This window comes from Oncorhynchus gorbuscha, linkage group LG05 (assembly GCF_021184085.1).
Source record: "Oncorhynchus gorbuscha isolate QuinsamMale2020 ecotype Even-year linkage group LG05, OgorEven_v1.0, whole genome shotgun sequence".
Taxonomy (NCBI): Eukaryota; Metazoa; Chordata; class Actinopteri; order Salmoniformes; family Salmonidae; genus Oncorhynchus; species Oncorhynchus gorbuscha.
In genome coordinates this window covers 67,559,551-67,581,936 of record NC_060177.1, presented here as the reverse complement: position 1 = coordinate 67,581,936, position 22,386 = coordinate 67,559,551, and the positions used below count along the sequence as shown (strand labels likewise).

General features: G+C 44.9%; 2 protein-coding genes across 2 annotated transcripts in view; both read left to right on the top strand.

Annotated features, from left to right (window-relative positions):
• LOC124036363 (GAS2-like protein 1) overlaps positions 1-4,429 on the top strand; it is a 43,535-nt gene extending 39,106 nt beyond the window's left edge. The window contains exons 5-6 of the mRNA XM_046350860.1: positions 1,114-1,420; positions 3,281-4,429. Of these exons, the coding sequence (XP_046206816.1) occupies positions 1,114-1,420; positions 3,281-4,415 (1,442 nt within the window). The 3' untranslated portion in view covers positions 4,416-4,429. The remainder of the gene's footprint in view (positions 1-1,113; positions 1,421-3,280) is intronic.
• Positions 4,430-13,066: 8,637 nt separating this feature from the next.
• Positions 13,067-22,386, top strand: part of LOC124036362 (AP-1 complex subunit beta-1-like) — a 43,720-nt gene continuing 34,400 nt past the window's right edge. Inside the window, 10 exon segments of the mRNA XM_046350859.1 lie at positions 13,067-13,154; positions 15,215-15,275; positions 17,283-17,388; positions 17,560-17,695; positions 17,844-18,089; positions 18,329-18,519; positions 18,702-18,923; positions 19,183-19,303; positions 19,472-19,567; positions 19,867-19,982. Coding sequence (XP_046206815.1) covers positions 13,131-13,154; positions 15,215-15,275; positions 17,283-17,388; positions 17,560-17,695; positions 17,844-18,089; positions 18,329-18,519; positions 18,702-18,923; positions 19,183-19,303; positions 19,472-19,567; positions 19,867-19,982 — 1,319 coding nt within the window. The 5' untranslated portion in view covers positions 13,067-13,130.

Sequence of the window (22,386 nt, the reverse complement as noted above, 5' to 3'; positions counted from 1 at the left end):
GTTGCATTTCTAACCCATGAACTCATATGAATGGGGTTTTACAGGTCTCCAGGTTTTTATGAGCTGTAGGCCATGTCAGCCCTACATTAATGTCAGCCCTTCACTAATGTCAGCCCTACACTAATGTCAGCGCTACACTAATGTCAGCGCTACACTAATGTCAGCGCTACACTAATGTCAGCGCTACACTAATGTCAGCCCTACACTAATGTCAGCCCTACACTAATGTCAGCGCTACACTAATGTCAGCGCTACACTAATGTCAGCCCTACACTAATGTCAGCGCTACACTAATGTCAGCCCTACACTAATGTCAGCCCTACACTAATGTCAGCCCTACACTAATGTCAGCGCTACACTAATGTCAGCCCTACACTAATGTCAGCGCTACACTAATGTCAGCCCTACACTAATGTCAGCCCTACACTAATGTCAGCCCTACACTAATGTCAGCCCTACACTAATGTCAGCCCTACACTAATGTCAGCCCTACACTAATGTCAGCCCTACACTAATGTCAGCGCTACACTAATGTCAGCGCTACACTAATGTCAGCGCTACACTAATGTCAGCGCTACACTAATGTCAGCCCTACACTAATGTCAGCCCTACACTAATGTCAAGCTCATGCTTTAAATCATTCATCTGATTGCATCAGTTGCTTCATCTCTTGCACTCATAAGACATGCATATGCGCTGTGACTGCCACCAGTTGTGAGGGGCTGTTGCAATGTGTGCTCTGCTATGTTGATCAAATCAATTCAAATCAAATTTATTTATATAGCCCTTCGTACATCAGCTGATATCTCAAAGTGCTGTACAGAAACCCAGCCTAAAACCCCAAACAGCAAGCAATGCAGGTGTAGAAGCACGGTGGCTAGGAAAAACTCCCTAGAAAGGCCAAAACCTAGGAAGAAACCTAGAGAGGAACCAGGCTATGTGGGGTGGCCAGTCCTCTTCTGGCTGTGCCGGGTCAACCCTGGATCAATTCTATTTCTACACTGACTGTTGTCTGTCTGATGCCAGAGTCAACTGCACAGTTGTTCTGGTTCTCCATGATATATAACCCATGCCTCTACTAATATTGTGGTTTCCTGTGCTTATTCCCTGCAGCTCACCGGTACCACCAGGCCAAAGCCAGCGGGCAGGGTGCCCACAGCAAGTCCTCCAGTGCCCACTCCTCCCGCTCCACCAGCCCAGGTCCACACTGGCGTAACGAGGGCATTGCCCCATATAAGCCCCCTGACAGACGCACCCAGGGCCTGGAGCTTCCATCATGTACCCCCTCCTCCTCCACCCGGCCTGGCCGCTCCCACCACCCCTCCCTCCCTACAGAGCTCGACTCAAACGCAGGACGCACCCCCCTGTTACCACGACCACCGCGGGAACGCTCAGAACCCCGCCACTTCAACCCTGTCAGGTGAGTGAGTGTGTGTTGTGCTAATGACACTTTGTCTTTGTCTGCATCACCAGCACGGATCCACTTTTCACCACAAACACACACACACAAAAACACAAACACAAAAACACGCACAGCACAGCGCACAAAACTGGGAAGCGACAGATTATACAAGGCAGAGTGAGATTTTCCTAATCTCAGGTGACATTCCAATGAGACCTTGCGCTGACACTGTCCTGTTGTCCCGGCCGTTCCACTCTGCCTCCTGGTGGCTAGACTGGACACACACCTTGATTGCTGCTGTCGCCTCACTCCCTCTCTTCCTCTGTCCCCCTTCCCTCCCCCTCACTCTCCCTTCCCCTCCCCCCTCTCCTCCCTCTCCTCCTTCCTCTCCTTTGGTTCTGTTAATTACACTAATGACTGTCTGAATTCAGATGGGATTCAACATCCAAGTGTTGCTGTTGGTGATGTTTCTGTTCTCTCTCCAAGGCCCGGAGCTGATGGATTGAATTGGGCTACATGTTGACTATACTAGAGGAAAAACATCTCTCCTTTTTTCTGCTGTCTCTCACTGAAGTGGCATGACAGTCAGAGTACTGGTTTTCATTGGCTATAAAACTATTTTCTGGATAGTAAAGAGAATGCATTCCCTCAGCTCTCCACATAAGGTCCCGTTGAGTTGGTCTCACATACCTCCCTCATACGTCAGAGTCGCCATTGTTCAACACAATTAAGGGCTGTTGGCTCGTTTACTTTGGCTCCCGGCCAATGAGTGGCTCAGTATCCGGAGTGAGTGATGGCTCAGGCCCGGCGCCACGGCAACAGGCCTCGGGACAGGTTAACCCCTTCAAGGTCGGCACCTCCAAATGCACCAGACTAGATAAGGGTTAATCTGACTGACAACTGTTGCCCCCTAGGCCCTGCTGCTCCCCCTAGGAAGTAGGTCACAGTTGGGCTAACCTGTGAAGGAAAACACTGTGTTTCGTTATGCCAAGCAGTCAGAATGCAGTCAACCTAAGTCAATATTGGTTTGCCTACATCCTTATTTTAAAAGGCAATATTTGATTAACATTTCAACCTTGTCACTAATTTATCTTGCCCTGTTTATATAGTGTACAATAATCTTTTGTTGGTTGTTTGTTCTGGTTACTCAGATCATTATAGAAGTGGTTACATAAAGAATGTCAGCAAAGAAAGCGGATATAGCTAATTCTTCTTACAGGATATTGCCAGAGAGCACATGATTCTGAAAGACATGTCTATCAGGTTGTTGTTTTGGCCACTGATACAGAGCTCTACTGATTATGCTCTATCTTGCTGTAAGTCATTAGTTGTATCCTGTCTTGGATGGTACGTTGTCCCGAGGGGCCCCACCGGTGCGTGTCAGTGGAGTGGTGTGGTGAGCTCTGGGAAAGAAGGGCAGGCAGTGCTCTCTGCGGCTGTGTGTGGGGTCAGTAAATCCACAGGGCCTATAATCCTGCCCCCACTTGCTCTCATTTTCCCTGTAATCCCTGATCCATCCCAATGTTCTGAGAAGCACCCGGCCCTACGTGTGTCCGTCAGGGTAGGCAGCAGCAGAAGCCTGCAGGGAGGTTCCTCATGATCACTGGAGGTCACAGATCCCATCATGAACTGGAGGTGGATGGTGTTTACTATAAACCTTTGTGGGCCAGAGGAGTGGGGTGAGGCATAGGCACTATGGTGTGCTGGGTTGGAGAATGGGCTCTGAGCAAGTTGTTTTTCTCAAACTAGTATGAATGTAAAAAAATATATATAATGTTATATTTATTTTATTCCAATGATACAATTTCAGGCCAGAAATAAATAAAAGATACTGCAACTATAATTAACTCTTTGTCTGTCTTCCTCTGTGTTCTGCAGGTCTAAGGACTCGTCATTGTTGCCAGTGACCCGCCGTCTATCAGGGGACAGCGACTCCTCTACAGCCTCCTCTAAGGGAGGAGGAGGGACAGGGGGAGGCCGCTTCTCTCTGGGGGGCACCCGTCGCTCCGGAGAGGAGGTGGTGCTGTTGGTTAACAGGAAGGAGGGGAAGCATATAATCGAGAGGCCTGGAGAAGGTGGACAGGGCCCATCCCTGTGCCCCCCAATGCCCCGCACACGCAGCCACTCCCGGGATCGCCTTGCCCCCGCCTCCATCCTCAAACCCAGCCCCCCACAGGGCCCCTCTGACGGGCTCAGGAGCAGCCATGGGGAGAGGGGCCGCTCTCTCGGGCCCGAAAGTTCCCGCAGGCTCCAGACCCTGCGCTCCCACAGCCAGGGGAAGATGCCCAGCCGGAGTCGGACCAGCGATGCCAGCCCTGGACCCTCTCCACGTCATGGGGGCTCACAGCCCCCATCCTCTGACAGACGAGAGGAGCTCAGGACCAAACAACTGCCCCCCGCTTCCCCCAGAATCAATGGAGGTTTCTCCAGGAGACAATCATCCTCCTGCTCTAATTCACCTATCAAAGGGCTTCAGAGCAGCAGCCTCAGTAAGAAGACTATAGTGGCTCCCCGGCCCCCCGCTCCACGCTCCCCCTCGGTGGGGAGGAGTAGGCTGCTGCCCACAGTCACCCAGGCAGGCCGGCGCTCTCCTCACTCCTCCTCCCCCCGCTCCCCTCACCACCATGGGCATGGACCCCGCTCCCCTCGAACCTCCCACGGCCCTCGCTCCAATGGGCATGGCCACAGGGGGTCGGCCAGCTCTGAGCGACAGGAACCTGAGGAGGTGGGGCCAGGCTATTACTTTCAGATCCTGCCCAACCTGGACCCCCAGAAAGAGCAGGACCTGTACCGCAGCTTTGAGGCTGAGTTCCTAGCTAACACAGGGCAGCGCAGAGGGTGGCCTAGTAGACCCACAGGGGGGGGCTTCAGCTTCCTGCCTCTTCACACCCACAGCAGGGGGTTGGGCCCCAAACCCTTCCCACGTCTGCCTCTGCTGACCCTAACGTCACTGACTCGGCCTACTCCTCCTCCAACTCCTCCAACTCCTCACTCAACGTGGGGGGTAAGGTAGGAGTTCTGCCTGACCTCCGGGAGTCTAAAAGAACTAACCCACGTTCCTCTGGAGGCCTGGAGGATACCCTGGCCCCACTGCATGGCCATAGCCCTGGCGGACTATCCAACGGTGGGCACGCAGAACCAGAGCGCTGGGGCGGGCGAGGTGGAGGTCTCAGGAAGCTCCCTGCCATCTCCAGTTCCATAGACGAAGGGAAGCTCCTGTCCTCCTTGCCCGGCCGGAGAGACTTGGAGCTGGGCATATCTCTCAGCCATGCCCCCTCACAACTTCCTTTCCACCGCAGGAGCATGAATGGGGGGGGGCATGTCAGTGGTGCTCTAGTAGAGGTGCTGATGGAGAGCCAGCAGGGTCAGCTGGGCTGGAGCTCGGGGCCTGAGGGAGACGTCCCTCTGGAGGATCACCAACCAAGCTTCCCCTACGACCTGGAGGGTGGAGACCCCAACGATGACCTCCCTCCCCCAGAGTCTTGTCCCTCGCCCATCCCCCTGCCCCCCTCGGAGGACTGCTCCTTCCAGGAAGACTCCTCCAGTGAGAGCTCCTCCATGTGCTTCAGCCTGAGTGAATCACGCTCAGAGTACTCTCCTCCACCTCCTCCCCTGGCCAATGGGGATGCAGTTGATGGGGGTGTAGTCTTCCGGCCCAAGAGGGCAGGGAAAAAGGCTGACAGGGTGCCCTCCATCTACAAGCTCAAGCTGAGGCCCAGGATCAGACCCCGTACAGACAACCGGCCAGGGAACAGCCCGTCACGTATCCCCACCCCAGTCAGCTACAGAGACCTTCAGGCCAGGGGCAACCATACTCCCCTCCAGACCCCTACCCCGCCACAGTCCCCTCAGAGCTCCCATTCCAACGACCATTCACCCTCACGAAAGGCCATGCACCAGGCCTTTGCCGACCTGATCCACCCCCAGTCACGCTCCCCTGCCATGGGCAACAGGGACCGCTCCTACTCTGTGGAGTCAGAGAGCGGCTTGGACACTGAGGCCTGGATGTAACACACAACTAACTAATCCTGATGATGCTGATATAGAAAAGTCTGTTGTCAAATGAAACTGACTACTGTCTAAAATAGACTGGAGACTGGGCTACAGACTATTTTTTATAGAGCATGTTGCATACTCCCTCATTTTGTCATGCAGTCATGCCCTTTCCTACCTATAACGGTCAGGGTTTCAGTATCCAATGATATTCTTTGCACTCTAAGCCTAATGATTTATTACCAAAGGATCGATCCCGAATCGAATACTATTGTTTAAGTTGAATGGATTTATTGGCATTATATGGGGATGCTTTGTTCAATCATAAAGTGTCTAATACAAAGCAGGCACTGTCTTGAAAGCCCCATGCTATATACGCATCGCTGAAGAAGTGTCAGGGCTGATGGGGAGGAAAGAACCCCAGGCAGGAGCAGTGAATCACAAGCATCATCATCAAGTCAACTGGACTGGCTCCCTCTAGTGGACAGTGTATGCCACAGCATCTCTGTCTGCTTTGATTGTCAAAATACTGGTGTGGAGAGCGTGCTGTAACAAATACTTTCAATACAAATACAAATACTTTCTCTCATTCTCCATCTCCACTCACCCTCTGCTCCTTACCTTCTGTGTATCTTTACACATCTAATCTGTATTGGACTTATATCAATACAATACTCTACAATAATTTACTGTACAATGTTCACATCTAACAGTCCTTTGGACTTCGTATTCCATATGTGCACTTCTACTCACCTTCCCCCACCAACCCTCTGCATCCTGACTTGTTCATTGTCATACATGTATGATGTCACTTTCTCACTGCCAATCCACATGGCCATGATTGAGTGATGTCTTCTGATTCGTTTTTGAGCTTTTATTGTGGAAATATACAAAGTAGTATTTTTCACATTATGTTCTATGTGTTAACTGCAGTCTGGGGCAAGAGTAAGATAATATGTCATTGTCACTGAAACATACTTCCAATGATCAAGAGTTATCTCAACTTGAAAATCAACACTAAAATATGTGTACAAAAGAGTAAGTTAAGTGGATGAATGTGTTTATATATGTACGTGTGTATATACAGTGCCAGTTAAAAGTTTGGACACACCTACTCATTCCAGGGTTTCTCTTAATTTTTTTACTATTTTCTACATTGTACAATAATGTTGAAGACATCAAAACTATGAAATAACACACATGGAATCATGTAGTAACCAAAAATGTGTTGAACAAATCAAAATATATTTTATATTTAAAATTCTTTGAAGTAGTCACCCTTTGCCTTGATAACAGCTTTGCACACTCTTTTCTCAACCAGCTTCATGAGGTAGTCACCTGGAATTAATTTCAATTAAGAGGTGTGCCTTGTTAAAATTTAATTTGTGGAATTTCTTTCCTTAATGCATTTGAGCCAATCAGTTGTGTTGTGACAAGGTAGGGGTGGTTTACAGAAGATAGCCCTATTTGGTAAAATACCAAGTTACCTCTGCTGCACAGGATAAGTTCATTAGGAGTTACCAGCCTCAGAAATTGCAACCCAAATGAATGCTTCAGAGTTCAAGTAACAGACACATCTCAACATCAACTGTTCAGAGGAGACTGTGTGAATCAGGCCTTCATGGTTGAATTGCTGCAAAGAAACCACTACTAAAGGACACCAATAATAAGAAGAGAGTTGCTTGGGCCAAGAAACACGAGCAATGGACATTAGACTGGTGGAAATCTGTCCTTTGGTCTGATGAGTCCAAATTTGAGATTTTTGGCCGCCGTGTCTTTGTGAAACGCAGAGTAGGTGAACGGATGATCTCCGCATGTGTGGTTCCCACCGTGAAGCATGGAGGAGGAGGTGTGATGTGTTATTTATTTTCAAATTCAAAGCACGCTTAACCAGCCTGGTTGCCACAGCATTCTGCAGCCATACTCCATCCGCATCTGGTTTGCGTTTAGTGGGACTATCATTTGTCTATCAACATGACAATGACCCAAAACACACCTCCAGGCTGTGTAAGGGCTATTTGACCATGGAGAGTGATGGAGTGCTGCATCAGATGACCTGGCCTCCATATTCACCCAACCTCAATCCAATTGAGATGGTTTGGGATGAGTTGGACTGCAGAGTGAAGGAAAAGCAGCCAACAAGTGCTCAGCATATGTGGGAAGTCCTTCAAGACTGTTGGAAAAGCATTCATCATGAAGCTGGTTGAGAGAATGCCAAGAGTGTGCAAAGCTCTCATCAAGGCAAAGGGTGGCTACTTTGAAGAATCTCAAATATAGAATATATGTTTCCAAATGTTTTGGTTACTACATGATTCCATATGTGTTATTTCATAGTTTTGATGTCAGCACTATTATTCTACAATGTAGAAAATAGTAAATATAAAGAAAAACCTTGGAATGAGTAGCTGTGTCCAAACGTTTGACTGGTACTGTACATGTATATGTATACTTGCATAAAGATGTGGTTATAGTGTATATAACAAGACATAATTATGAAATGTGTAAATATTTGCTGTATGGGGTTATATGCTGCCTTAGCTATGCAATATTGCTGTTGGAAATGCCTTGACAATTCCCTTTGCCTTAAAATGTGTGTTTAAGTGTGGTTTGAGAATGTTAGTGCCCAACAACAACACCCATCCAACGTGAGTGTCATTGCCATCACCATCAGTTTGTTTCTCAGTGTAGAATTGTTCAACGACACTAAATTAAAAGAAGCACTTTTTTTTAGATGGATTATAATCTATTTGTGTAATAGATACATAGACAAACCAATCTCTCGTGAAAGTGTCTTCAGTGACATCTAGTGGTTGTAAAAAGTGTCATATTTGGATGAAATTCCTTCACATATTGAGTTTTGAATCATGTGCATGCTTTGCTGGATTGGTTTGGAGTAGATGATTGTTCATCGTGATGTACTCTGTGGTGTATTGAAATGGCTTAAGAATATGTGTAGGTTTTTCTTGAGGGCTTTTATGTGGAGAATGGACATGAACAATTGATAGTGTAATGGTTTTGTCTGTCCCCTGTTATGGACTCTGCCTTATTGGCAATATCAATAACAGAGCAGGCCAGGGATCTGACTGTGGGTTTGACACTTCAACAAGGCTTTAGAGCCTGTAAAACTACTATGAATGGTTTTACAGTGGAATGACAGGGACCTTTGCTGCAGTGGGTTTTCAGTAATCGGGTTGCACGAGCAGAGGTGGTGTGTGCACATCTGTCAGCAATCTGAATCTGAGTACGTACTGTATAGGAATATATACCAGGTGTTCTGGTGTCAATGGGAACGTAGGTAGCATTGCTGATGAAAAGAAGGGAGGGATGTAGTTGGTCTTATTTATTTATTTATGAATTGGTCTCGAGTTACAGGTATGGCTCGAAGTGAAAAACAATGATGTATGTAGAGTCTGAAGGTGAGGGCCCAGAATAAGTCATAAAAGGGAAATAAAAAATGCTATTAGAACTGTGGCTCTCCATTATCCTTATGGCTTTAGCCAGAGCCCATAGTTCAGTAATGCACAGGGTTCCAGGGACCTTATCAATTCTCTGCAGACACTTTTTAATTTTTACATTTTTATTTCACCTTTATTTAACCAGGTAGGCAAGTTGAGAACAAGTTCTCATTTACAACTGCGACCTGGCCAAGATAAAGCAAAGCAGTTTGACACATGCAACAACACAGAGTTACACATGGAGTAAAACAAACATACAGTCAATAATACAGTAGAAAAATAAGTATATATACAATGTGAGCAAGTGAGGGAGGTAAAGGCAAAAAAGGCCATGGTGGGGAATCAAATACAATATAGCAAGTTAAACACTGGAATGTTTGATTTGCAGTTGAATAATGTGCAAAGTAGAGATAGAAATAATGGGGTGCAAAGAAGTAAAATAAATAAATACAGTAGGGGGAGAGGTAGTTGTTTGGGCTAAATTATAGGTGGGCTATGTACAGGTGCTGTAATCTGTGAGCTGCTCTGACAGCTGGTGCTTAAAGCTAGTGAGGGAGATAAGTGTTTCCAGTTTCAGAGATTTTTGTAGTTCGTTCAAGTCATTGGTAGCAGAGAACTGGAAGGAGAGGCGGCCAAAGGAATAATTGGTTTTGGGGGTGACCAGAGCGATATACCTGCTGGAGCGCGTGCTACAGGTGGGTGATGCTATGATGACCAGCGAGCTGAGATAAGGGGGGACTTTACCTAACAGGGTCTTGTAGATGACCTGGAGCCAGTGGGTTTGGCGACGAGTATGAAGCGAGGGCCAGCCAACGAGAGCATACAGGTTGCAGTGGTGAGTAGTATACGGGGCTTTGGTGGCATAACAGAATGCACTGTGATAGACTGCATCCAATTTATTGAGTAGGGTATTGGAGGCTATTTTGTAAATGACATCGCCGAAGTCGAGGATTGGTAGGATGGTCAGTTTTACGAGGGTATGTTTGGCAGCATGAGTGAAGGATGCTTTGTTGTGAAATAGGAAGTCAATTGTAGATTTAACTTTGGATTGGATATGTTTGATGTGAGTCTGGAAGGAGAGTTTACAGTCTAACCAGACACCTAGGTATTTGTAGATGTCCACATATTCTAAGTCAGAGCCGTCCAGAGTAGTGATGTTGGACAGGCGGGCAGGTGCAGGCAGCGATCGGTTGAAGAGCATGCATTTAGTTTTTACTTGTATTTAAGAGCAATTGGAGGCCACGGAAGGAGAGTTGTATGGCATTGAAGCTCGCCTGGAGGGTTGTTAACACAGTGTCCAAAGAAGGGCCAGAAGTATACAGAATGGTATCGTCTGCGTAGAGGTGGATCAGAGACTCACCAGCAGCAAGAGCGACATCATTGATTTATACAGAGAAGAGAGTCGGTCCAAGAATTGAACCCTGTGGCACCCCCATAGAGACTGACAGAGGCCCGGACAACAGACCCTCCGATTTGACACACTGAACTCTATCAGAGAAGTAGTTGGTGAACCAGGTGAGGCAATCATTTGAGAAACCAAGGCTATCGAGTCTGCCGATGAGGATGTGGTCATTGACAGAGTCGAAGGCCTTGGCCAGGTCAATGAATACGGCTGCACAGTATTATTTCTTATCGATGGCGGTTAAGGTATCGTTTAGGACCTTGAGCGTGGCTGACGTGCACCCATGACCAGCTCTGAAACCAGATTGCATAGCGGAGAAGGTATGGTGGGATTCGAAATGGTCGGTAATCTGTTTGTTGACTTGGCTTTCGAAGACCTTAGAAAGGCAGGGTAGGATAGATATAGGTCTGTAGCAGTTTGGGTCAAAGAGTGTCCCCCCCTTTGAAGAGGGGGATGACCGCAGCTGCTTTCCAATCTTTGGGAATCTCAGACGACACGAAAGAGAGGTTGAACAGGCTAGTAATAGGGGTGGCAACAATTGAGGCAGATAATTTTAGAAAGAGAGGGTCCAGATTGTCTAGCCCGGCTGATTTGTAGGGGTCCAGATTTTGCAGCTCTTTCAGAACATCAGCTGACTGGATTTGGGAGAAGAAGAAATGGGGAAGGCTTGGGCGAGTTGCTGTGGGGGGTGCAGTGCTGTTGACCGGGGTAGGGGTAGCCAGGTGGAAAGCTTGGCCAGCCGTAGAAAAATGCTTATTGAAATGATCAATTATAGTGGATTTATCGGTGGTGACAGTGTTTCCTATCTTCAGTGCAGTGGGCAGCTGGGAGGAGGTGTTCATATTGTCCATGGACTTTACAGTGTCCCAGAACTTTTTTGAGTTTGTGTTGCAGGAAGCAAATTTCTGCTTGAAAAAGCTAGCCTTGGCTTTTCTAACTGCCTGTGTATATTGGTTTCTATCCTCTACTTGAGGCCGTAGGTGGTGTTCTACTATTTCTGAGAATGTTTTCATGTATTTTTGTGTCTTTGACTTGAGGATTTTGGTTGTTCAAATATTTGCTTTGAACATGTTTTATCATGCCAATTAATGTCCACACATCAACCAAATAGTCACAGTACAGCAGATGCTGTTATGCTTTTGCTGTATTAAGGGAACACTCCCGCAATGAATATAGCCAATCCAAGTGGGCCACTGGTTTTGTTGATAACTACACAGGGAGGAGCCAACCTACACACTGCCTATTAACTGCTCAAAGATACCGGTGCATTTTTATTTGACCCCCCACTGGCATAAGTAGGCTCTGTTTGCATTATTAGTCAATATACATTTTCTCTCTTCACTGACCCAATGAAAAGTTGGGTCCATTTCATTGTATTGCTTTTACATGTGGCTGTCTTTTAAAAAAAGTACTATTTATATATTTGTTTTTGATACATTTTCAATTAAAATGTTCAATTATCAAATGGGTTTGAAATATTAAAACATGCATGATGGGTAAGCAAGTGACAGATGTTTTCCAGTAAACATGTTGAAAACCATGGTCTAATGATTGAGTTTGGCAATTCAACTGTAATTGCAAAATTATTTTCCAGTTTAACTTTCTCCTTAGGGTGCAACATTTATTTTGATTGTCAAACACTGCTTTTGAAATAACTAATTATCTCTCTCTCTCTCTCGCTCGTTCTCCCTTTTATCTCTGATATCTCTGTCTAAATGATATAATAAAAAGTAATGAAATGAAACGGATTGTCACATCAATTTTGAATGTCCATTTGAATTTATTTTTGTGTTTAAGCATCATTTGCTGATGTTATTTTCTATCAAATAATGACAATTAAATGTACTGAAGATGAGTACTTAACATTTGTGGAATTTGTCTGTATTAAATAGCAATACTGCAAAACCAAGACCTCACTCTTCCTTGAAAAATCAATTGCTGTCAAGCTGTTCTTGAAATAAAATATGTTCCTCTGATATTTCTCTTATCAACTGTGTTTTTGTTGTTTAAACTTTTAGTGAGATGATGATGAGAGGACCTCTAATCATGCCAATGGTGACTGAGGTTAGTCTATGCACTAGGTTGTGAAGCAACTTTTTAAATGACACTAGAAAGTCCATAGGCCCTATAACCAAAAGTCATTAAAAACCATTTCACAGTGCTAACCACCATAAAATCCAGGGAAGATGAAGCGGAAGCATTCTCATATCTCACATTTCTGACCTTATTGACATGGCACATTATGTTTCTATTTAGCATACACATTTCTTTTATACAGGTGCCTGCGTGTTTGTGTGTGACACACAGAGAGAGAGAGAGAGAGAGATTTTGGTATTCAGATAAATGTTTTCATCTTTTTAAATAAGACTGATCAAGTTCCATCTCAGTTTTGGCATAATATAGCTAGTTGACATTTTTGTCTGAATATTCAAGAAAAAGGCTTGATTGGTCTATTTACGATGTGAAAAAAATGTGATCTGATACCCACTTAATGATAATCTTCTCACCAAATGAGTCATTTTCATAATTATTATCCACCTAAAATTACCTTATTGCGGAAGTCGGAAGTAAAAAAACACCATGATCGATGATAGCTTTTCAAGTGGGAGGGAACGAAGGCCAAGTAAAACACACACTTCGCAACGGTAAGATGCTTTCGATTTTCTCTGCTGTTTTATTTTGTGTCGTGTCTAATTTTAACTTCAGTAGGCACGTTCATTCTGTGGGGTTGGATTTGAAAATAGGTCGATAGATTAAGAGCTTTACTATCCCGGCAAAGGCTCCATAAGCCTCTACTTTAGAAGGTAATTTCTTTAGACAGCAGCATAGCATCAGCTACAGTACCTAGCTGAGCAGCAGGTTCATTCATCAAGCAAATATGGAGTGGGCTAATCAATTATGCGTGAGTAATCAGTCGAAGTTAGAAAGAGCAGTTTTAAATCTGATTTGTGTCATTCGATTTGGCTTGATAGAATTTTAGCTTTAAAAATGAACGAGAGCAAAGCCGATGAAGTGCTAACCATTCTGGCGAACTAACGTTAGCTAGCAGTTGTTGGCTATTACTGTTTGCTAGCGATGCTCGGAATGACAAGAAGGAAGTGTGAACATGTGTAGCTAGTTAGTTATGATAACAATAGTTTGCCAGGGTTTTTAACACTACCTTAACCTCACAGGTCATAGCTAAGTACCTATCTAAGTTACAGGGTATTCAAATAGTTTAGTGGGGCCCCGCGTAAACTAGCATTGGATATTGATTAGTACTAGGTTAGCTACTGTACATTGTTGGGTTTAACTAGAGCTGGCAAGAAAGGCATTTCACTGTACTTGCACGTGACATAGAAACTGAACTGTTTTAACTAAGTTTCCAGCCAAGTAGCTAACACTATTAGTAACCTAGCTGTTTGCTAACTAATAACAATCTGTCAATAGCTTTTGACTGCTGTCAGAGATACCACTCAGTTTGTCAATTTCAGCTCATTTACTAGACCTTGACAAATTTGCTAACTAGGTAGCTGTTGAAAATATTGATTCATTTACACAAAATAGTCTTTGGGGAAGTAACATTATTTACTTCATGCTAGATGCAGTCAGTCAGTGTTTTAGGCTACATTTGCGTTATGACAGCTGGCCGTTGCCTGCCAGTTATTGCCATAACACAGAAATTAATGTAGGCTTACTGTTAGTTGATATTTCTTCACAAAGGGCCACAGATCTGATTGCCATGATACAGTTAGTTTATACCTACACTTTGGATGTAGGCAACACCTTTTATTGATGCGCCTCAAGTCAATAAAATGTTAACTAGCATAACTATTTATGCTTAACCTAAATATATTTCTCCAGCTTCTGAATCAGATTGACTGACCACTTTCCCCCCACTAGCCAAGCTTGTGACTAGGTAGTCAGCAATGACAGCTTCCCATTAGCAAGGAGTCTAACATTGTGCATGTTTTTGTTCTGGTGAGAGCATGAGATTGGGAAGAGAGTAGTGGGGAAAAAGAATAGAGTATTGAGTTTAGTCCCAGGGAATTTGACGAGGGTCCTGTCTATTGAACCACCACAGCACTGTAGTTTACGAACTTGTCCAGCAGTGTGGTGGGCAGCAACATTGTTATCAATGCCCAACCAGACAACCTCTCAACAGGCATTGTGCTTTCTGCACTATCACTTTGGGAGCAGGGTGTGATAACATGGTAGTCATTTGTGCCATTTTTCTAGTACTCTGGTTGTTTTGTATGTCTAAATTATTTTTCATACTGTCAATACTTTTGATATCTATAAGACTACCTCATGAAGAAAAAAAGGTAAGTACTAGAATTGGGTTAATGTTGATGGATGAAATACTCAAGAGTCAATACACTGACTACTCACAGCATAATTTATATTGCATTATATCAACATGTGAGGCCCAATCTCATCCTGAATTGCTAAAGTTGGGTGTGGAGGGGGCTGTTAATCCAGTGAAATAAGAGACAAATGTTTTTAATTTCACAGGAGCTTTGTTACTTTCAAGGCCTGCTACTTTGCAGTGTTTTTTTTAGTGCAGAGAACAGTCCGTTTTTTTCTTAGTGGGAAGATCCACCACATGAAGGTGGTGGATCGAGTGTGGTATTCAACAACAGGAAAGGAATAATGCTGTGTGCTACAGACTGAAATTCCGTGGACCCCAAACGACAGGTCGACTCAGAGGCCGGCTGATTAAGTAGGCCTATGTGCTGACTAGGAGGGTTTTAACTTGTTTAGGGGTTGTCGACCAATGTGTTTTAACACAATGGACAATGTGTAATCGCGTAAAAAAACCTCAAAGTTAAGTGTCCAAGTGATGAAGACTTCCTCCTATTTTGCCTGCACTTGCACTTCTACAATTTCCTGTCTTCTTTGCAGGTCCCTCTCCTTCTAGGAAAAATATACCTTGGTGCCTGTTTTTCATTAATTATTTCGCGCTCTCTCTCTCTCTTGCAGGAGAACCGGCAATTTGGATCCAAGATGACGGACTCTAAGTATTTCACCACTACCAAGAAAGGTCTGGCCCACTTTGACTTTCAAAAGTGAATTTTAAATATATAAATAAAAAAATTACAGTATCAAAATTCATTCAGAGCTGCTGTTTTTAGGCTACTCTTATCATATTAGTCATGACTTTATTTTAGGCCCGGATCTAAATTGTGTGTAGGCTTAATCAAAATATGGAAACAGGCTTCATGACCCCGCTGATGGAAAGAGCCACCATGTGTAACAATGGTTGACTTAGAGAATGTTATATCGAGAATGTTCTAGAAATGAATTGCTCCCAACCACATACTGTCACAAAAAATACATGTCAGGTTCAGGGTATTTACAGCCAAGAGAAAGCAACATCAACAAAAGGAGTAGAAAACCGGGCTCAGCAGCAGCCTGGCTATGTGTGTTTTGTGTGTTTGGCTGATGAAAGCAGGAATAGAACAGCTGAGGTTGTCCTCTAAATAAGATTAGGGCCTCAGGCTTTAGCACTCCTTAAGTTAGCCCTCCTGCTGTCCCTCTGGCTTTCCCCGGCTCTCTGTCTCGCTCTGCATCCTCTCTCACCTCTTCAAAAACAGCCCCCAAACAGCCAGCCAATCACTACCATTCAAACTGATATAGTGCTTATGAAGGAGACTTGTCTCTTCATGTCTGTTTGCCTTGTATGAGACATTGGAGTCAGAAGTGCTGCATAAGCAACCCTTTGCTTTGATTTATTGTCCTTCAGGCAGATCATCACTACTCTGTGTGTAGGTGTGAGGGAGGCTCATTAATGGGTTTTCTACCCTTGGAACCAGGGGGAAGTTGTGCTCAAGGTTAAGCCCACAGACAGTGGTGTTTGAGGGTAAACACTCCTATCCAAGCCCAGAGAGAAGCTGAACTGATCTGTAGTGTTACCTGAGGACAGGCTGCACTGCGGAGAGGTTGAAGTCCAGCCTCTGCTCTGTCTGTGTTTGTCTTTGCACCTATTGCACATGCAGTGGTGGAACAAGTACCCAATTGTCATACTTGAGTAAAAGTATAGATCCCTTTAATGAAAGTTACTCAAGTAAAAGTCACCCAGTAAAATACTACTTGAGTAAATGTCTGAAAGTATTTGTGTGCAAATATACTTAAGTATGTAAAGTATAAATCATTTAAAATTCCTTATATTAAGCAAAGCAGATAGCACCATTTTCTTGTTTTTTTTAATTTACGGACAGCCAGGGGCACACTCCAACACTCAGACATAATTTACAAAAGATGCATTTGTGTTTAGTCAGTCTGCTAGGCCAGAGGCAGTAGGGATGACCACGTGTTCTCTTTATAATTACATGAATTGGACCATTTTCCTGTCCTGAAAAGCATTCAACATTTAATGAGTACTTTTGGGTGTCAGAAAACATCGCGTATAAAGTACATCCTTTTCTTATGTAATGTAGTAAAGTAAAAGTTGTCAAGTACAGATACCCCTCAAACTACTTAAGTAGAAATATTTCAAAGTACTACTTAAGTACTTTACACCACTGCCTACATGTACAGTAGGCCCTTCAAATAGAACAAGTATCTTGGAGATGTGCATGGTTTAACTTTAAAAAAATATATAAATATATATTTTTATTAACCCATCCACCACCACCCCCCTCTTCGGAGGACACATCTTCTTTTGGTTTTTCAGCTTTTCTGCTACATATACATACATGGTACTTTTATATGCAATAATACATTACTGAACATGAGCTCTTTAAACCCACCCCTCAACCACTCTGTCCATCCAACCTATCAATATAGACCAGCCTCTATGGAGTGTTGTTTAACCAAGCTTTGTCCAGTGTTTAAGCAATTCTAGGTCAACTGTATCTCTATAACAATACATGTGTTCCTGTCATGAAATGAATTGTAATCAAAGTAACAGTAGTGTGTGCAGTGCACCCTTCACTGACTGGTTATAATACACGCTCCGGTCTTGATCTAAAGAATTAAGCATGACTACTCCACATAGCAAAAGTGTGTGTATCTGTTTTAATGGTATGTTCTGTTTCCATCTGTGCAGGAGAGATCTTTGAGCTGAAAGCTGAGCTGAACAGCGATAAGAAGGAGAAGAAGAAGGAGGCTGTGAAGAAGGTCATTGCCTCCATGACCGTTGGGAAGGATGTCAGGTGAGTCGTGTTAGACCCGCGCTCTGGTGTCACCTCTGAACATGTGACAATGCGGTGGATAGTCATGGCCCTTACTGACTCTGCTCCCTCCATAGGGAACCTATATTTCACGAGTGGCTGCTGTCATACCTTCATGATTCTATATGTAATTATCTGGCACCCCTCCCCCAGTGCCCTGTTTCCAGACGTGGTGAACTGCATGCAGACTGACAACCTGGAGCTGAAGAAGCTGGTCTACCTGTACCTGATGAACTATGCCAAGAGCCAGCCTGACATGGCCATCATGGCTGTCAACACCTTCGTCAAGGTAAAGCACAACACCAGGGCAGGTCAGACAGACTGCCCTGACCTATACAAAATATTGTCTCACTGACAAGTGAGAGAACTGGGGTTGCTACATCTCAATACTCTTCAGTGTGTAAAACTAACATAGAGAGACTCTCCTCCACTTTCAGGACTGTGAGGACGCTAACCCCCTGATCCGGGCCCTGGCTGTGCGTACTATGGGCTGCATCCGCGTGGACAAGATCACTGAGTACCTGTGTGAGCCTCTGAGGAAGTGTTTGAAGGACGAGGACCCCTACGTGAGGAAGACTGCAGCCGTGTGCGTGGCCAAGCTCCATGACATAAACGCCCAGCTGGTGGAGGACCAGGGCTTCCTGGATACCCTCAAGGACCTCATCTCTGACTCCAACCCCATGGTGAGGCTCCCACGGCAGGCTTGACCAGACTGCTAGACTACCTCCCCCTGGGCGAGACTACTGGCTCTTGGGCTGTAGTACTACTTTTCATGAATGGGAGGTTTATCCCAGTATAGGAAAAAGGGCACTTGCGGTATCAGATTTGTATCGCTGTTTGGAAATGAATTCCTTCCGTCATCTCATTGCCGCCTACTAGGTTATGTGTTCTTGCAGTCTAACTTACCCTCTCCTTCTGTCAGGTGGTAGCGAATGCCGTGGCAGCCCTGTCTGAGATTGCAGAGTCCCACCCCAACAGCAACCTGCTGGACCTGAACCCCCAGTCCATCAACAAGCTGCTGACAGCCCTCAACGAGTGCACAGAGTGGGGTCAGATCTTCATCCTGGACTGCCTGGCCAACTACACCCCCCGTGACGACCGCGAGTCCCAGAGGTCAGAAAGCACAGGATGCCACCTCATTCATCACATTCATTCATTGTCTATGACACACTGATTCTCCCTGTCAGTTTCCACATCATCTGCTGTATATGAAGTGTAATGTATATCAATTTCCCCATAATCTGTACTTGTCCCTTGTATCACTTCTGCCCTTTTCTCCCTCCCACCCGCTGTAGTATCTGTGAGCGGGTGACCCCCCGTCTGTCCCATGCCAACTCTGCGGTGGTGCTGTCGGCGGTCAAGGTGCTGATGAAGTTCATGGAGATGCTTCCTAAGGACCTGGACTACTATAGCACCCTGCTGAAGAAGCTGGCCCCGCCCCTGGTCACCCTGCTGTCTGCAGAGCCTGAGCTGCAGTACGTGGCCCTGAGGAACATCAACCTCATCGTACAGAAACGGTAGGAAGGCCTGGAGATAAATAGGGGGCCTACCAACAGAAATTAGTCACAGATAATTACAGCTGTTCAGTGTGTGCAGTCCAAATGGAACTCTATTCCCTATATAGTGTGCTACCTGGGCCCTGGTCAAAAGTAGTGCACTCTATAGGGATTAGGGTGCCATTTGGGACTCTACCCGTGCTTCCTCAGCACATTCAAAGTATTTAATGTGTTGGCTGTATTCTACTAACTAACCGACTGTACCGGTTTCTCTGTGCAGCCCAGAGATCCTGAAGCATGAGATGAAGGTGTTCTTTGTGAAGTACAACGACCCCATCTATGTCAAGCTGGAGAAACTGGACATCATGATCCGCCTGGCGTCTCAAGCCAACATCGCCCAGGTGACCCACACACACCACAATCTCATTACAGTTAGAACATTTACTTCCAATGGAAGCCATGATGTTTGATTGTAAATAACATTTGGTAGGTAACATGGACAAGCAGTAATGTGTGATTCCTAGACAACATAAAAGCCAGTCAATGACCTCATGCTGGGGGTTTCATAGGTGCTGGCAGAGCTGAAGGAGTATGCCACTGAGGTGGATGTGGACTTTGTGCGGAAGGCAGTCCGAGCCATCGGCCGCTGTGCCATCAAAGTGGAGGTGAGAGTGAGGAGATGATGGAACACTGTCATGATATACTGTACACGGGTCATACACTGTAGTATAATGTTTCAAGTCAAGTACAAGAAACTGTCAAGCTAACTGTAGTGTTTTTACTGCTAGCCTTATGACTGTGTGTCATGTGTTTACTGCAGCATGTGTAGTATAAATGTCTATGAAAGGTTGGAGCTTTTTCATGCATCTAATAACAAAAGCCTGAATAATGCCAATTGTTACTGTAGTGTCTCCCTTGACTGCTCTGTGTTTGGCTGACAGTCTCTTCTGTCTCTGTCTGTCAGCAATCAGCGGAGCGCTGTGTGAGCACCCTGCTGGACCTAATCCAGACCAAGGTCAACTATGTGGTGCAGGAGGCAATCGTGGTCATCAAGGACATTTTCCGCAAGTACCCCAACAAGTAGGTCACCTGTTGATTGCCCCATGTCAGGTCTAGGCCTGGTTATAACACAGTGGCATAGAGCTCTGGTCAAAAGTAGCACACTACAGTGCATTCGGAAAGTATTCAGACTTTTTCCACATTTTGTTACGTTACAGCATTATTCTAAAATACCCCATAATGACAAAGCAAAAACGGGTAGTAGAATGTTTTGCAAATGTATTTAAAAAAATTAACTGTCAAATTTACAGAAGTATTCAGACCCTTTACTCAGTACTTTGTTGAAGCACCTTTGGCAGTGATTACAGCCTTGAGTCTTCTTGGGTATGACAATACAGGCTTGGCACACCTGTATTTGGAGAGTTTCTCCCCTTCTCTGCAGATCCTCTCAAGTTCTATCAGGTTGGATGGGGAGTGTTGCTGCACAGCTATTTTCAGGTCTCTCCAGAGATGTTAGATCGGATTCAAGTCCGGGCCCTGACTGTGCCACTCAAGGACATGCCGAGACATGGCTTGGCTGTCGCTTAGGGTCGTTGTCCTGTTGGAAGGTGAACCTGCGCCCCAGTCTCATCAAGGATCTCTCTGTACTTTGCTCTATTCATTTTTCCCTCGATCCTGACAAGTCTCCCAGTCCCTGCCGCTGAAAAACATCCCCACAGCATGATGCTGCCACCACCATGCTTCACTGTAGGGATGGTGCCAGGTTTCTTCCAGACGTGACGCTTGGCATTCAGGCCGTATAGTTCAATCTTGGTTTCTTCAGGACTCTAGGTAGAGTCTTGGTGGTTCCAGACGTCTTTAATTTAAGAATGATGGAGGCCACTGTGGGACCTGCAATGCTGCAGAAGTTTCTTGGTACCCTTCCCCAGACCTGTGTTTCAACACAATCCTGTCTCTGAGCTCTACAGACAATTCATTCGACCTCGTGGCTTTGTTTTTGCTCTGACATGTACAGTACTGTCAACTGTGGGACCTTATAGACAGGTGCGTGCCTTTCCAAATCATTTCCAATCAATTGAATTTACCACATGTGGACTCGAAAGTGGAGGACATATTAACTTCATCATTACTTGTATGTGTGAGAGGTATTGACATGTTGATAGCACCAAGCTGTTTGTTTGAACTACTGGCACACAGCTCAAACACCCATAAACACCCCACAAGACATGCCACCAGAGGTCTCTTCACAGTTCCCAAGTCCAGAACCGACTACATACTATAGAACCATGACTACATGGAACTCTATTCCACATCAAGTAACATCAAGTTAAAAAGATGATAATACACCTTATGGAACAGCGGCGACTGAAAAGCAACACAAACATGCAGTGACAAGAAAGTATGTGAACCCTTTGGAATTACCTGGATTTCTGCATAAATTGGGCATCAAATTTGATCTGATCATCTTAAGTCACAACAGACAGTGTGCTTCAACTAATAACACACAAATTATTGTTTTTTTTTCTTGTCTATATTGAATACATCATTTAAACATTAACAGTGTAGGTTGGAAAAAGTATGTGAACCCCTAGGCTAATGATTTCTCCAAAAGCTAATTGGAGTCAGGAGTCAGCTAACCTGGAGTCCAATCACTGAGATGAGATTGGAGATGGTTAGAGCTGCCCTGCCCAATTTAAAAAAGAAATGTATATATATATATTTTGCTATTCACAAAACATTGCCCGACGTGAACCATGCCTTGAACAAAATACATCTCAGAAGACCCAAGATTAAGAATTGTTGACTTGCATAGAGCTGGAAATGGTTACACAATTATCTCTAAAAGCCTTGATGTTCATCGGTCCACGGTAAGACAAATTGTTTATAAATGGAAAGTTCAGCACTGTTGCTACTTTCCCTAGAAGTGGCCGTCCTGCAAAGATGACTGCAAGAGCACAGCGCAGAATGCTCAATGAGGTGAATAAGAATCCTAAGGTGTCAGCTAAAGACTTACAAATCTCTGGAACATGTTAACATCTCAGTTGACGAGTCTACGATATGTAAAACACTAAACGAGAATGGTGTTCATGGGAGGACACCACAGAAGAAGCCACTGCTGTCCAAAAAAAACATTGCTGCGTGTCTGAAGTTTGCAAAGTGCACCTGGATGTTCCACAGCGCTATTGGACAAATATTCTGTGGACCGATTAAACTGAATTTGAGTTGTTTGAAAGGAACACACAACACTGTGTGGAGGGAAAAAAGGCACAATACACCAACACCTCATCCCAACTGTGAAGTATGGTGGAGGGAGCATCATGGTGTGGGGATGCCTCAGGGCCTGGACAGCTTGCTATCATCAACGGGAAAATGAATTCCTAAGTTTATCAAGACATTTTTCAGGAGAATGGTAGGCTCTGTCAGCCAATTGAAGCTCAACAGAAGTTTGGTGACGCAACAGGGCAACGACCCAAAACACAGAAGT